At 43.6% G+C, this 16139-nt stretch overlaps 1 protein-coding gene across 10 annotated transcripts in view; it reads left to right on the forward strand.

The window, feature by feature from the left end:
* The first annotated feature begins 14968 nt into the window (after positions 1 to 14968).
* The window catches only part of LTBP1 (latent transforming growth factor beta binding protein 1), a 333039-nt gene continuing 331868 nt past the window's right edge, over positions 14969 to 16139 (forward strand). For 9 of the 10 annotated variants that reach the window (XM_008174437.4, XM_042848435.2, XM_008174449.4 and 6 more), the window contains exon 1: positions 15264 to 15825. In XM_008174437.4, the coding sequence (XP_008172659.2) occupies positions 15398 to 15825 (428 nt within the window). In that variant the 5' untranslated portion in view covers positions 15264 to 15397. Of the gene's footprint in view, positions 15826 to 16139 lie in introns of all 10 variants that reach the window. The other variant, XM_008174460.4, reaches the window with a different exon arrangement.

Below are 16139 nucleotides of genomic sequence, written 5' to 3' on the forward strand. Positions count from 1 at the left end.
CATTTGGGAAGGGAGAAATACATTTTTATTATTAATTATTATTATTATGTATTAAAGATTGGAATCTATAGAAAATACCAAAAGTACAGAAAAACTACATATACAAGTACAAAAGTACAGATTCTGATTCTATTAAATTTCTAGTCTTCCTGCACATGATCCAAACAAAGGTTCAGTACAAATATAATGGGAAATAGGAACTATGGCTACATAGTTGGATACTGTTTGCTACAAAAAGTTTGAACTGTTATCGTGACCTGAGTGAACAAGGGCTCAGCCCTCTATTCCCCATATACCATGTGACTCAAAGAGAAGCTTATTTACAGAGAGACTATTCAGCATAGAGCCACTTATTCTGGTAATATAATTGGAGTCTTCCATCACTTCAACAGAGTTATTTCTTTTTATGGTTTCTCACACGGGAAGCGAATCCAATCCTGGATTTGCAAATGCAGTTGCCTGTCTTGCAAGTGTAGTTGTCATTGGGAGGAGGGTTTGAGGCATTGGCTTTATGACATGCTCTCATCTCCTGCAAAGACCTTAGATGTCACTCCTCAAAAGTGGACATGGCTTCCTGGCACAGACCTCTCCATCTGGGTCTGTTCAGTGCAACAAGTTCCTAGGTTTTAATATGTATCTTTGAGATTGGCCTTCAAGATGCCTTTATATCTGAGGATGGGTTGACCCTTAGAACAGGTTCTTATGCTCAGCTGGCTGTAAAGCACCGCTTTTGGTATATGGGAAATCTCCATGCAGACCATGTGTCTGACCCAGTGAAGTTGAGCTCTAAGGAGCATGCTCACAATGCCATAGTTCAGTGTGGAGTATCCTGTCCTGCCACTTGATGTTACAGATGGATCTTAGGCAGCGAATGTGGAAGCTCTCCAGCTGTTTGAAGTGGCATTGGTAGAGCATCAGTGTCTCATAGCTGTAGAGGAGTGAGGTGAGTACAACAGTATGGTAGATTTTAATCTTGGTTCTGAGGCAGACTCTATGCTCTCTTCAGAGTCTGTGGGTGAGCCTGCTAAATGCCAGGTTGGCTTTGCCAGATGCTGAGTGATCTCATCCTCCAACATGGTGTGGCTGGAAAGTATGCTAAACAGGTAGCAGAATTATCTAACTGAGTTGAGAGGTGTGTTGTCAGTTGTGATGCTGGATCATGGTTCTCGTGATGCTGATGGTGTGGCACTGGCTGGTACATGACTTCTGTCTTTCTTACACTGATTGTGAAACAAAGCATTTTGAGGCATAGGCAAAATGGTCCATGATAAGCTGCATGTCCTTGAGCATGTGTGCAATGAGGGCACAAACATCAGCAAACAGGAGCTCTCTTAATAGCTTGTTCAATTACCTTGGCACAGGCTCCTGAGTCATTATAGATTAGATGGTGGGGGGAGGGGGTCTATTCAATCTGAAAGGATTGTGTACACCTCTGTCAAAGTCCTGGAATGCGAACAAAAGCATGGCTGAAAATACAATGGCAGAGAGGACTGGAGCCATTACATGTCCACACTCCATCACCCTGGCCCATCATGCCATTGTGAAATGAGCATATGACAGCAATCATCTTCTCTGGGGAACCAAATTTATGAAGGCGTTTCCATAGGCTCTCATGATTCACCGTGTTGAAGGCCTTGCTCAGGTCAACAAACACCATGTACAGGTCCTTGCTCTGTTCATGAACCTTCTCTTGTATTTGCTGGGCTGCAAAAATCACGTCTGTGATGCCACTGCCAACATGAAAGCCACATTGTGATTCTGGATACACCAGGTGAGAGATGAGCCTGTTGAGGACAAACTGTGCAAGGATCTTCTTTGCTATAGACCGCATTGAGATTGTGTGATGGTTGTCTCAGCTAGATATGCTTCCCTTCCTTTCGTATAGATAAACTATGAAAGCATCCTTATACTCCTGGGACATGGTACCCTGTTGCCATATAGTCTTGAAAAGGCTGGTGAGTTTCCTGACCAGGTGGGCACTTCCACATTTGTACGCTTCAGGTGGAATGCATTTGTGGCCTGGAGACTTGCCCATGGACAGTTGCTTGAGGGCTTTAATATCCTTTTCTAAAGAATGGGCCATGGACAGCTTCTCCAGGACAGGATACTGTGGGAGTGAGTCGATGGCTTTGTTGGACATAGTGGATTGATAGAAGACTATCAATGTGTTCTGCCCAGCAAGAGAGAATATTGCCTTTGTATGTGAGTAGCCAGTTACCATCTGCTGTGAAGACAGGGGTTGTATCTCTAGATTTTGGGCCATACACAGCATGGAGACCTTAATAGAAGGCTTTCATGTCATGCTTGTCAGCTAATTCCTGTAGTTCTGCAGCCTTCTGCCCCCACCAGTGGTTCTTCATTAGCCTTAATTGGTTTTGTGGCATTTGTTTAGCCTTATGATACTTGGCCTTCTTCGTTGCTGATTTCTTGTCCAAGATGTAGGACTTGTGTGTAGTATGCATGGTCTCCAGTAGCCTGTCTCTCTCAGGACATTCTAATGAAACCAGTCTTGCCTTACAAAGCTAAGTTTCTGCCTTACAAAGCTAAGAATTTTGAATGCCATAATATATGTGACATCTCTGAGCTTCTGCCAGGTTGCCTCAATGTCTGTGGAGTTTTCTGGGACCTCAGATGACACAGTCTTCAGTGTCTATGCCAACTTTGATTGTTTGCTGGGGTCTTTCATGGCAGCTACATTGATCTTTGATGGTTTGAGGCATCTTCTGGGCACCTTGGTAAGAAATGTAGTGACATGATACTTCTCACAAGCTGATGGTCTGACCACCATTCGGTGCCTCTCAAAGAGCAGGTGATGTATACATCTTTAATGTCTCTAGACCTTACAATTACATAGTTCAACATGTGCTAGTGTTTTGAACTGGGATGCATCCATGTTGTTTTATAATTGTTGGCCTGTTGGAAAACTGTGTTGATAATAGTGAGATTGAACTAGAAGAGAAGTAGTTGGCTGTTGGAGTTTGACCTTCTAATGCTGTGATAGCTTAGCACCCTGCTCCAGGGGTCAGAGTTAGCTCCCACATGAGCATTAAAGTCTCCAAGGACAATGAGTTTGTCCTGGTGTGGTACCCCTCTCATGATCCTTCTCAGATCTTCATAAAACAGCTCCTTGATCTCATCTGTATGAGTCATTGTCTGTGTGTAAGCACTGGTAATGGTGGCGTACTGGTCTCCGGACAAGTTTATGTGGAACACCATAGTCAGTCATTGACTCCCTTGGGGAACAAGTTCAGCTTAGCGTCAATGGAGAGGATGGCAATGGAGCACGTGCCTTGTGATGGCATATAGGAGCAACCTGCATTATATATGCAGCCATTGGCCAATCACTAAATCCATGGGAAGATGATGCTCTTTGGCTCAGGTAGGTAGCTCATCTATGAGAAGGACACCTCTGAATACAAATCTTGCACCAAAGTTAGCTGCTGTGCTTGTAGCATTTATCATACCAGTGCTGCAACAGCTGTTTGGGGGAGAGAGAGAGATTCTGCACAAAAGCTCTTTCACCTAAATCCATTCGTAGTGCATGTTGCTCAACTAACTCAGCTCATTCAAGTCATTTAACCTAATCAACTCACTGGAGTCCTGTTGCGCAGGGGAAGTGACGAGTGGACAGGCAGAGAGTGCTGCTGGCAGTCCTTAGTCACAGCTCTGCATACAGTAGTGATGGTCATTCTCCACAGATCAGGGCAGATATGGAGCTTGTATCCTCCTGAGGTGATAGAGCAGTGCTGCTCTCCCCGATCTGGGGAAAGGGGACTGAAAAGGAACCCTAAACACAGTCTGCCTTTTCTGTACTGTCAGGCTACTGTTCCTGGATAGTTATCCAATTCAGCCATCAAAATAACGCAAAGATTCACAGACTGACTTTTGGGTCATGGACTGTCTGAACGCTTCTTGATAATGACCAAAGCCAGGAATGAAGATTAGCCCTTGTTGCCAAAACACTGAAGAGGTATAACATAGACATCACTGCCTTCACTAAAACCAAACTCACTGCTGAGTCCCACTTTGAGGAGGTGGGAGCAGGCTACACCTATTATTGGACTTGCAAGGCCAAGGACGAGCTGAGACAGTTGAGGGTACAGTTTACCATACCATGTGAGGTTGCCCACAAGCCCACTCTGGAATACAATCACTACCATTTCAGGATAGGGGTGCTGAGATCCTGTGTATGTTGGTGTAGCTTCTAGATGGGGCATGAGTGTGTATGCTCATAATCCTGCAGATTAGTATAATCAAACATACTAGCATGTATATGTATTAAGGCTGTTCATGTCTTTGTGGAAGAATCTTCCTGAAATAAAGGCATGCTAGGAGTTAACCAGTTAGTTTCCACTGTACTCTGCCTTATACATGCATCTATCTGAACTGTCCTGGAGGACTGAGCTTAAATGGAAAAAGTAAATGAACAAATGAATGAATGGTTGACACCCCCAACCCCCCATGTACACCCCTTTTGTTGGTGTGGTTTAGCAGCGGGATGAATGACTCACTGGCTGACTGTCACTGGAATGTCTGAGTGCAGGAAGATGTTGGGGCCATGCTCTGGACCACAAACTGCATACTGTCTAGATTTGTTTGCTGTTGCTTTAGGTAACCACAGTAAATTACAATGGCAAACTTAAAAAAAAAAAAAAAAGTTGGCAACTACCAGTATTTATTTTAGAAACAACTGTTTAGGGTAAGATGCAAATGAACATGTTTCACTTTCACCATCAAATACTGGAGGTCAAATTCCTGGTCCCAACAGCAAAGCCTGAGTAAAAGCCTGCAGGAACTAAAAAGGTGTCAGGGATGTGACTGAATCCTGTACAGACAGTAGCTGCTGTACAGGGTACCCTTCACCCTACCACACCATATGGGCCTCAATCCAAAGCCCATTGAAATCAATGGGAAATCCTTCCTTTGTCTGTGGCACAGGCCCATGGAGAGGAGTATCAGATCTAGCTTGCTATCCCCTCTAATCCACCCGCTTGTAGGGCTGTGATCCAGTGGATGCACTCTGTGATCTCAATTCTCCTCAGTGAAATTGCTAGGAAGCACTGCTCCACAATGTTCAAGCATTATAAAAAATCCTGTATGTAGGGTTGGGGGGGGGAAGATGCCCTTTTGCACGGGAGACCAAAAGCATTTCAACTATTTTTAGAACTCCCTTGGGTGCCCCAGGATTTGGCCCTTAGTTAGGAAATTGGCATGAGGATCATGTGATGAGGGCACTACTGCCTGGTAGTTTGTCCCCCTATTCCCACCCACCTATCTACTTTTCTGGTTTTCTCAGCCAGACTGGAACTAGGGTTGCCAAACCTCCAGGTTTGGCCTGGAGTCTCCCAGAATCGGCATTGATCTCCCGGTGACTATTGAAAGCAATCCAGGAGATTGTAATAGGATATTTTAAGAAAATGAGATTGTGAAGTTGGGGGAAAAAATCTCCCGGAATAGCTTCAGTCAGAGTTGGCAACCCTAGCTGGAACAGCTGTGGTACAGGTGCTCCTGGATCCAAGTCACTCAATCCCCATTGGCTGGGTTTGTTGCCTGCTCTACATTACCATTCTAACCCTGCTGGCTGCTACCACGCCCATGCAGGCTAACCCTCTTCCACGTGTGGCAGATTTAAGTCACTTTTCCCTAACTATTCTCCCTACCCCTGGCCCTATGCCGCCCAAGCTGGTTTAACTGGCTGCCCCCCTAGTCCCCTCCCCTTATCTCAGACCTCCTGTAAGACATCTGCAGACAAGGCCTGGTTCAGGCTGGTCCCAGAGTTGTTTTCCAGTCCTGTTTTCAGGCTTGCTTTGGGCCTGCTGTATTCCTTCAGGCAACAGCACATGGTCCAGTCTGCAGCCTACATGAAGCAGTCTCACCCCAGCCCCACCCTATAGGGCTATTTTTCAAGGGTATCTGAGCCAGTCAATTGGCCAAGTGCCTTACTTGTCAGCACCTAGGCTGGGCTCCCTCTGTGGCATGACATTCCAGATTTGTAAACATCCTGAAACCAGAAACAAGGAGACTGCAGACTTGCATATATTTAAACAAATCTGCATAGACCTGTAGAGAGATAGGGGTGGGGGGAGAGTGAGGAAGGAGATGGGAGAGGGAGACTTAGCATCTCATTCTTTTCCCCTCCCCAACCCACCCCCAAGCACATTTATTTTTTGTTCTCCCACTCTTCTTATTCAGAAGCCTGGAAGGGCAGCACATGGAGGAACTTCACATATGCATCCCTTAGCTGCCAGGGCTGAGAGAGCAGTGCTGGGACCTTCTTCAATCTTGATATTACAAGAGGACATCTGCTGCCCCTGGGAAGAGGTGGGCTCTGCTTCCCCATAACCAGTTGTTTATCCTGCTGGGGAAGATAACATTGAGAATGCTAACCTTCTGGGTATGTGTTTAAAAAAGAAAAAAAAGTGTAAAGTAGGCCACAAAGACCCAAATCCTTTGCCCAGCACATTGCCCAAATAGTCAGGTCATGAAGCTGATGCAGAATTAGTGCCTTGGCTGCCTTTTAGATGGAGATGCCACTCTGCTTTCATATTTTCATACCCATTTCTATCTGCTTTTATACCCCTCCACCTATGCAGGTGGGGAAGAACATTGGGCCCTGACTGCCTGGATTTGTACAGTTATATAGCCTTTAGCAGTCTCTCCAATGCGGATTAAAGTCAATGGGATGGCCCTATAATGATATTTTTATTTCACACAGATAACATTCCCCTGAAACTTGAATACGTTTGAGAAGTGCACCATGTAACAGTGCAAATCAGGATCAAATGCTGAAGTTTATTTTTGTAAAGGTTAGTGTTGCTGGCATATGACATACTCATGCTGCTAGAGTTTTCAAATATTAGTTATAATATTTACTTTGGTTTTGTGAAGAATGTGTTAGTTTAAACATGTCTATTCCTAAGGTAAAGTATAGTTATTAAATTTATTTTTTTCATTTTTGTGGTTCATTCCATCTAATTTCCCCCACAGAATGTTTATTATTAGTGTGTACGGGATTGTACAGAGAAACCAGCAATAGTGAGGATAAATAATCTAATTAAAAAATTCAATTGATATTTTAATTGTTTTGTGGAGAAGAAATATTTACCTCGTTGAGGGGAAAAATAACTGCAGTGGAATACTATATAGTGGGTGGGTGGGTTTTTTTGTTTTTTTGTTTTAAATCCCATACATTTCCAAATCAGTCATTTTGTGGGCAAGTGCACTGCAGAGCTCCTAATTTATCTGTTGGAGATACTTCTGCTAGTATTGGGGGTGGGTTTTGAGGGTACATAAATGCACAAGACTACTTTCAGTGTGACATTTATGTCAGCATGTTGAAAGAAGGCCAAATCCTACTAGTCTTAAGCAAATAGTTTTGTTGGGTATGGCAGTGATCACTAATGATGGACAGAAGCATTAGGTTTTGTCCAAGTGGCTGCAACTTTTATTATAACTTACTAAACAAGATAATCCCTAAAGGCAGCTTGTTCTGGTAGCTGTGAAAGGGGAAGAAAAGAGTCGCCCCAAGCTGTCACCAGCCTCTCCGCTTTCAGTGTTTAGATCTAGTGCAGCCTAACTGTCTGTGTTCTGACCAGCCTGATTAAACTCAAGCTGTTGATGGATCCACTGTATTCCAAGATCTGCATTTACATGCAGGCTACCGCATAACCAAACCCCACCCCTCACCATGAAAGCTTGTTATCTCTGCAAATCCAATCAGGGATCTAACTCATGCTGCTGGAGTATACAGAGATGCCATTACTCTTGAGCATAGATGGAATACCCCTCAAGCAACCTTCCAACCAATTCTTGATCTAGGTCTGTATGTCCCAATCATAAATATCAGCTGCTAAAGATGATGTTATCTAGATGAAGGTGTCCAGGGTGCTGTTACAGAGTTTCCCTCATGCATCGGTGTTTGGTCATCAGATCAACATGTCTCAATGCCAGGTGAATGTTGTCCTCCGCCAATCTGTAGTCACCAGTCTGAGCTTACCTGTCTGAACCATAGCAGTTTGGACAAACTGAATTGGCCACTGGGCACAGCTACCCTATTGAAGCCCAATTCCATTCCACTTGTGCAACTCTCTTATTGTCCACAACCAAATATTTGCCCCTGAGATGGAAGATGATTAACTTGGGAGAAGGAGGGGAAGTATTGTTGCTAAAGCTCATAAATCAAAGGCAGTGTTGTTGTAGCCATGTCAGTCGTAGTTGGCTATATCACATGACACAGAGTTGAACCCACAATAGTCTAGTCCCAATAAAAACCCAATGGTGATCTGTCTGCGGCCAGCTGCCTGCTTGTGAGCTCAGTGAGCAATACTCCAGCCAACAGTACAGATCGAGAGAGGAGCCTCCTGATCCTATCCTGCCAGGCCAACGTGCAAAACTGGGGAAAAAAGCAAATAATGATGTGAGATTAGATATAAATTAATGCCCATTTATAAGAAGAGGGTTGTGGTTGATGGGTGGTAAGGAGTTACTGAAAGCTGCCTGTAAGGCTAAGCTGGTTGCTTGTGAGCATTCAGTGAAGGGATAGCTAAACCCTGATGGACATAAGTCCAAGAGCAGATAGAGCACCCTGGCCCAATGGTTAGATCTTGTTTTCCAGAAGGCCAGCCGAGGCAGTAGCTGCCCCAACTTGGAATAAACAGCAGCAATGGGTCTGTGGGTCCTGATCTACAAAGTCTTCTGAAAAATGACAAAAACTAAAATTGCAAGAGGGTAGTAGAGTCAGCATGCAAAACCAAATCGGCCTTCACCCTACAGTTCCAAGGGAGGCAAGCAACCATGTCCCAAACCTGGACTTATGCTCCTTGAGGCAGAGCCTGTTGTTCTGTGTGTATGGTGCCTAACACAATGGAACCTCATTCTCCGTAATAATAATCATAATAATTACTTATTCAGAGAGAAACAACTCTTGGAGAGGAGGAACTGAAAAAGAAACCATAAAGTTGCAGCTGGCACCATAACGTACAAGGAGAAAGCTTGCTTACCCAAGGGCTGCAAAGTATCCAGCATGAGTCTTGCAGCACTGAGACATGCATGGGTTGACCCTTAAAAGCCCCTTAAAAAGGGAGGGCCACCATTGGCCAATAGTCTGTGGTCACTTTCCCAAGCCTGGACTTCAACCCACTACTGGCTTGACTATCTGGTTCCCCTTGATATACTTATAATTACTTGCATGGATAGGTTGAGCAGGATTTGGCCTTCTGTGAAATATTATTTAATATTTATATTGTGGTAGTACCTAAAAGTCTTAACTGGAGTTGGCCCCTATGGTACTCTGTACTAACAGAGTAAATGCCACTTTCTGCCCAGAACAACAAATAATTTTCAATATAAAATGTGCAGTGCCGCTATAAAAAATTACTGTGTGAAAATTAAATTGACACCAACACATTCTTACTTGGCAGATCTGCTTCTGATAGTCAGTCATATTTGCTTATTTTAGTGACTAATTTTTTTTCCTGTTAGCACTATGGAGCCAACAAAGGTAAAAGTAAGTGAGCTGGACTCGATTCCTTCTTGATCATTATCAACAGGATTATCTACTAAGTTCCATGCACTATTGTTGTAGCCATGTCGATCCCAGGACATTAAAGAGACAAGGTGGGTGAGGTAATATCTTTTATTGGACCAATTTCTGTTGGTGGGAGAGACAAGCTTTCAAGCTTACACAGAGCTCTTCAAGACCAGAAGAGCTGTGTTAGCTCGAAAGCTTGTCTCTCTCACCAACAGAAGTTGGTCCAATAATAGATATTACCTAAGTTCCAGTTAGTTACACTTCTGCAAAGCCACTGAAGAGAGAGGGGTTGTGCCAGTGTAACTAAAGGCAGAATTTGGCCTACTGGTGATAATGCACAAAAAGAACCAAGTCTGATGGTTGAGTCTCAGGTTGAGTTTGCAGGGCTAATGGTTAGAAAAACTGATTCCCAACATTTATCTCGGAAAAAAGTAGGATTAATGCCACTGAAACCAATGGAGTTTCACCAGTGTACAACTGTCCTGCACCTTCTCCAGTCATTTATACCTGTACAAAGTGGCTTTATAACACAGCATTGCCAACCTTAAAGGTTCAGAAATCATGAGTCACACCATGAAAAATCATGAGATTTACAAAAAAGATTATATTGTGGTTTTGGTCAGTCTGTCTTTTGATTATTTTTTTTAACTCATCCGGCCCAATTCACCCCCCCTCTGCCATACTGTGTCACTGAGAGAGAACACTACTGCTCTGATTTGATAGCTGTGACAGTTCTGGTTGAGCACCCACTACTGGACACTCACCAGGCAGGTGTGTTTGGCCCCACATATTGGATCCATTTTTCTCTATGCTCCCCTGGGACTGGGCAGGCTCCAACCACAGACTTTGGCTTCGGCTTCTTGGGTACAATTCCCAGGCACAGACACTCTGCCTGGTATCACTTCCAGGGAATGGATCCCTATGGTCCAGCTGCCTTGGGCCCCCAGGACCAGTGTTGACTCCCCAAGACAGCCCAGTCACGCAAACATACCCTCCCCAGAAATCCACCCTGATGGGTATTCTGGTTTATGGTTAACTCTTCAGAGACATGTGATAGCTGAAGCAAGAAAGGCAGACTTTGCAGAAGGATTTCTAAACTAATCACTTCTTTACTCTTATACAAGTCATGAGAGCTGCAACTCTAGGCAAAACAATAAAGCACCTGTACACTATTCCTCCCTCAGAGTGTTACTACTCTTGAGTGCTCTTTGAGATTTGGTCAGTGTCTTATTAGGAGTTCCAGGTCCTTCCTGGACCTCTCTTCTCCAGCTCAGTCTTCCCTTCCTGAACATGATTTCTCCTTGTTGACTCCATTCAGCTTGGGCTGGTCCAGCAGTCAAAAATTCCCCCTCTCTCAGAAAGCATATTCCTTTGTGTTCCTTGAAGCTCCCAGCATCTGAGTTTTTAAGAGCCAGTTCTAACATCCTTGTTTCTTTGTTCCCCTTCTGGGGACTTTCCACTGCTCCAACCCTACCTCCTGCAGACAAGATGGGGACCACTGGTTTTCCCTAGGTGGCAGCCATATAATTGTTCTGCTAGGGAAAGGTTATTCAATTATTGATGGTCTTTAATGACCGTCCCATTCAGGTGCCCATCCCTTTCCCCTTAACAGAAAAGGAATGAATGCAGTGAAAGACAACCATAAAGGTGTAAACATACAAACACAAAACCAAACTGGAATTCATAAATTCACACAGACAAATTTCCCAAATAGTCGCAGTAGCATTTTACATTCACTTTGTACAGGTGTAAGTGGCTATGCAAGTTGCATGGCAGTAGAAAATCAGGCTCTTAGATGTCAAGCTTCAAAATGTAATTCTATTTGGGAAAATGTTTGTCTGATTTGTCTTTCACTTGTGCAGTTACACACTGGTGTAACTTATTCCTGATTGACACGGGGGTGACAGGAAAATCAGGCCCATAGATCTTTTTGGAGAAATCAATAGAGATTCTTAGCTGTTAGCTCCATAGAGTTTAAGGCTAGAAGGGACCATTAAGATCACCTAGTCTGACTTCCTGCATACCACTGGTCCATAAAACTTGACTCCACAGTTCTTGCATCAAGCCCAGTAAGTTGTGGTTGAACTAGAGCATATCTAGAGAGTGGTTACTCTTGAAATTAATGGTGTGGTATAAGTGGTTTACTGTTAGTTTTGTGATTTGAAATTTGGAACTTTTTTTTACTTTTTTATTTACTCACTGATGTAATTCTCACTTATTAATTGTCAATTACTTTGATTAACAGTTTCACGGTATTTTTGTTATAATTTTGTATTTCTCATTGCATGTTTATATGTTGGTTTAATAATAAAATATAGCAGATTAAAACATTGGCCTCCCAGGGGGCCATTTTCATAGTTACTTTTCAGAATATAACCTTACTTTATTATTCAAAACACAATAGTTCTGGCAGCACTTTTATCAATAGATTTGTTAGATGGCAAATCTAGTGCTGAAAGGAGACTAACAGATTCTGAGGGAAACTTCACTACAAGCAATTCTGGTGTCCATTGTTCACAAAAGAAAGATATATCCCCAGACTTAGTTTTCTCTTGTACTGTTATCACATACATTATACACTTTAGCTTTGCTGTTTATATCTTACTGTACATTCAAAGTCTGTTGCATCTTTTTCAGCGTTTGAATTGTTGAAATCTTGGTAGCACTATGATAAGTTTCTAAAGGTGAGATTCCTCTGAGGTCCATAAGGCAGTATTCTGTTCTTCCTGCTTATATAGAACGTCCTTAGGCATCAATGGAATTTCCATTCATTTAGACCCAAATATAGAACGCAGTACCCAACCTGAGAAGGCAGACAGAGCACTGACCATTTGTGCATATGGGAGGGGAGGAATATTCCCTCATAGATCATAAAGTGGCTTTGGAGCCTCTTCCTGGAAGATACTCCAGGCCAATAGTGGAAATAGCCTCGGCTACTGCTCTTCAGCCCTGCTCTTATGTTGTTCTTCATGTTGTGGCCAGATGCCATACTTGTATCCAGCCCCACATTCTCATGCAGCAGAACCACACCTGCTCTACTGTCGAGGGAACCTCTACAGCTACAGAGGAGAAGGCTAGATTTACTCCACAGAGGAAAGAGAATTTTGGATCCAAGATCTGCCATGTAGATTTGTGTCAATAAGTCTCAGTCAGTTCCTTGCATTTGCCCTGAGAATTATTCATTTTTTAAAAATTCATCTTTCTATTTCTTTTATGAAGGACTTCTAGCTTCTTGGACTTACCTCCTTTGAAGACATACAAAATAAGCTAATTTCACTCTTTGCAGATACAGTAGCTACTAATATGCCACATTTGTCCTCTATTTGACATGATTTAAAACTGTGTTTCTTAAAAGCAACTGGCTTCTGCTTTGGGATGACACAGGTGTTGCTCTCTGTATAAAAAGCCCAGTCACACATGTAGATGTGATCTCATTCTGAAAAATTTCTGAATGGCAGCAGCCTTGTGCAGTGCAGCAATCCCGAGCATCCCATCAGTTTGCCTCTGTGCTCAGTCCCCACCCCATTTAAAGGTAGTCTTTTTAAAAATCTGTTAAAAATATTTAACTTTTGTAGGTATGACACTAAAAATTATGCACCGTAACTTCGGATGCAATAGACCAGCTTCTGCATTAAATAAGATGTACAGGTTCTCTGAGATGGGGGAAAAAGGGATGGTCTTACAATTAATTTCTTAGTTATATTAAAAGTAGGAGCTACTTTCAGGCTGTATCCTCCTTGTTTAGTTTTTTTCTGCACCACCTAGACTTCCAGGGCTATTTTGAATGTAGCCTTCTTTACCAGCATGCCTCTTGTACTGGTAGCATTTTCTCTTCAAAGCATCACTGTTTAGTGCTAGGGGGAGGGGTGCAGAAGCCTTTGACATTGATGTGGTTCTGCTGTGGTGTGAATATAGCAACCCAGAACTCATCTATTTAAAACATCTATTTATATTTGAGGAGATTTAAATAGATGAGATCTGGAGGGGAGGGAGCTGTTATGCTCATTATACTGACTCTTCCATGTAGCCGTGTCAATTTAAATGGCTTCTGTTTCATATACAGAGCGGAGTAGCTGTGTCAATAGCTCTTAAGCACAAAATCCAGTCAGCTTGGGCCAGGCTCAAACTCCCAAAAGTCCTGGAAAGGAGAACCCAAGGAGGAAAACCTGGGTTACAACCTGTCCAGTTAATGTGAAAGATTTTATTCTGTTTTCAATACCTTGTTCCATTTCCCATCTATAAAGGTGCATTGTAGATGGCTCTCATATATTAGCTCCCAAATACTTCGAAGGATGGAATCTTCAGGGTATCATTAACTTTTACTACTTTTATTTGTCTGTGATACTGAAGAAAATTATTAATAAAATCAATGTTACAGAAATAAGTAAATGGAACTGGGACAAGTTTATTCCTGGCATAACTCTGTCTAAGTTGGTGGAGCTACATCAGGGAAGAATTTGGGCAATTTGGTTTATATATTATTTTCCAGCTGTGGTAGTTATTATTTATATAGTCCCTTAGATGTACATAATGCCGTATAGTAATACAAATAAAGTCCCTGCTTTGAGGAACTTACAATCTAAGGCCCTGATCCTGCAAAGATTTAAGCTTGTGTTTATCTTTACACATGTAAGTAATCTTAGTGACCTCAATGAGATTGCTTACATGTGTAAAGTTAAGCATGTAAAGTTAAACCTTTGCATGATTTGGAGCCTTAGGCCCCAGTCTAGGAAACTGATCGATACAGATGGCTACGTGGAGCCTAGTTGGACTGTGTTTAGTCATATTCCTGCATTTAGCATCCTATGCCTATGCTCTTTTATAAAGATCAATCGGATAATTAAAATTCAAATAAATAACTCTTAGCAATCACATAATTAAAGTAGTAACTTACTAAATAGTATTCACTTTGTGAAATGGTTACTTAATTTTTAGTAAAGTATCACATGATAGCATTCACTGGCAAAAATGTACTTTTGAGGTGTGAGGGAGCCATTAAGAATACACATTTGCGTTATACATTATAAGCGGATGCATCTGCATCAGGTTATACCATCTTATTTGTCCATATTAATCTATACAGTCTCTACACCACTGTTTAGCTAGTGTGCGTGTACAGGGCGATTCTCATATAGGAAAGCAACTTTATCAACCCACTCTTAACTAGTAAAATCCGAGAAGTAAAAGCCCTCTCAATGACTCAATTGAGTTCTTTGTCCCTTTCTTATAAAAGTGGGGAGGCAGGAAGCCCCTAGCTGTGGCTTTCTAGACCTACACTAACTGTATTTTAAAGTGTATTGTGACTGAAGTCTCAGCCCCATTTTATGGTTTTTCCCAATTAGGATTTGCTGCCTGACGTCATGTCTGCCCGAGATTGGCTGTTCAGTTCTGACACTCAGGGCAGCTACATATTCTCTCTCTCTCACGCAGAGAAACTTTAAAAAGAGTTTTTGAGCCTGATCTGGCTTAAAGACTATTTCTTACACACACAGAGACCACTGGCACCTCCAGCAGCCTAAACATCTGCTCCTTATTGAGAACCCCCTTCCATTGCTGTTGTTCCTCCTCCCCTTTTACTGCTGCTTAGCGCTCAGACCGTGCCCAGACCTTCCTTTCCTCTAACAATGTTTTCCTGCTCCATGGGACAACTTGTTTGCTGAAATTTCCTAACCTTTTGGGGGCGGATGGGGGAGAACTAAGTTACTCTCCTAGGAAAAAGCAAAGGCGAGTGGAAGCGGCAGCACCCCGGGGGCGGTGCAGCTCGCTCGCAGGCAAAGTGAGTAGTTGCACACACATACAAACTTTGGAGGAGAGGAAATCCTTGCATCGGGAGCGTTGTGGAGTTTGCTGGCTGCAGGGGCTCTTGCAATGGAAATGGCTTGGATCAGGTGGGGCTTTTTGCTCTGTGCATGTGTATTTTTGTCACCGGCGCTCGATGCCGCTGAAAAGAGCAGGCTGAGGAGAATCACATACGTACTGCGCCCCGGCCAGGCGGGCTCCCGGCTGCAGAGCTCGGCTCCTCTCGGGGGCCAGCAACAGCACACTTTTAACGTCGAGCGGAATACCCGGTACAGCACCAGCACCCTAGAGCGGACTCGCAGGATGAGCAAAGCGGGAAGTCCCAGCGTGCAGCTCCGCTTGGGCTCCAGCGTGCAGCTCCATCACAAACCCGGTGGCCCCGCAGCCTCCTTCGCCAAGCCAGCCAGGCTGGTTCAGCGCTCCAAACTGCAGCAACGGGGGACCCGCAGCAACAGCAGCTCCAGCCCGCAGGTTCAGCAGACGCACCCGCTGCAGGGGTAAGGCGAGCTCACCTCCCCTACTAGCCTCCTCCTCCTCCCTCCCTCTAAGCAGCCGCGCTTCGGAGGGTCCCTTAGTGGGCTGCGGAATTAATGAAGTTATCACGCAAATGCCTGCCTCAGACCTCCCACCAACAGTGCAGGAGGGGCGGGCGGTGACTTTTGCGGTCACCCTGGGGGGCATCTGAAGTAAGAGTGAGATTAATCGGCCGGGGGGAGGGAGGAAACTTCACATAGCTCAACATCAGAAACAAACAGCAAGTTCACAAAGGTGCGGGTACATACGGAGGCCGTTCATTGCCCCCAATGCAGTG

Source organism: Chrysemys picta, chromosome 3 (assembly GCF_011386835.1).
Source record: "Chrysemys picta bellii isolate R12L10 chromosome 3, ASM1138683v2, whole genome shotgun sequence".
Lineage (NCBI taxonomy): Eukaryota > Metazoa > Chordata > Testudines > Emydidae > Chrysemys > Chrysemys picta.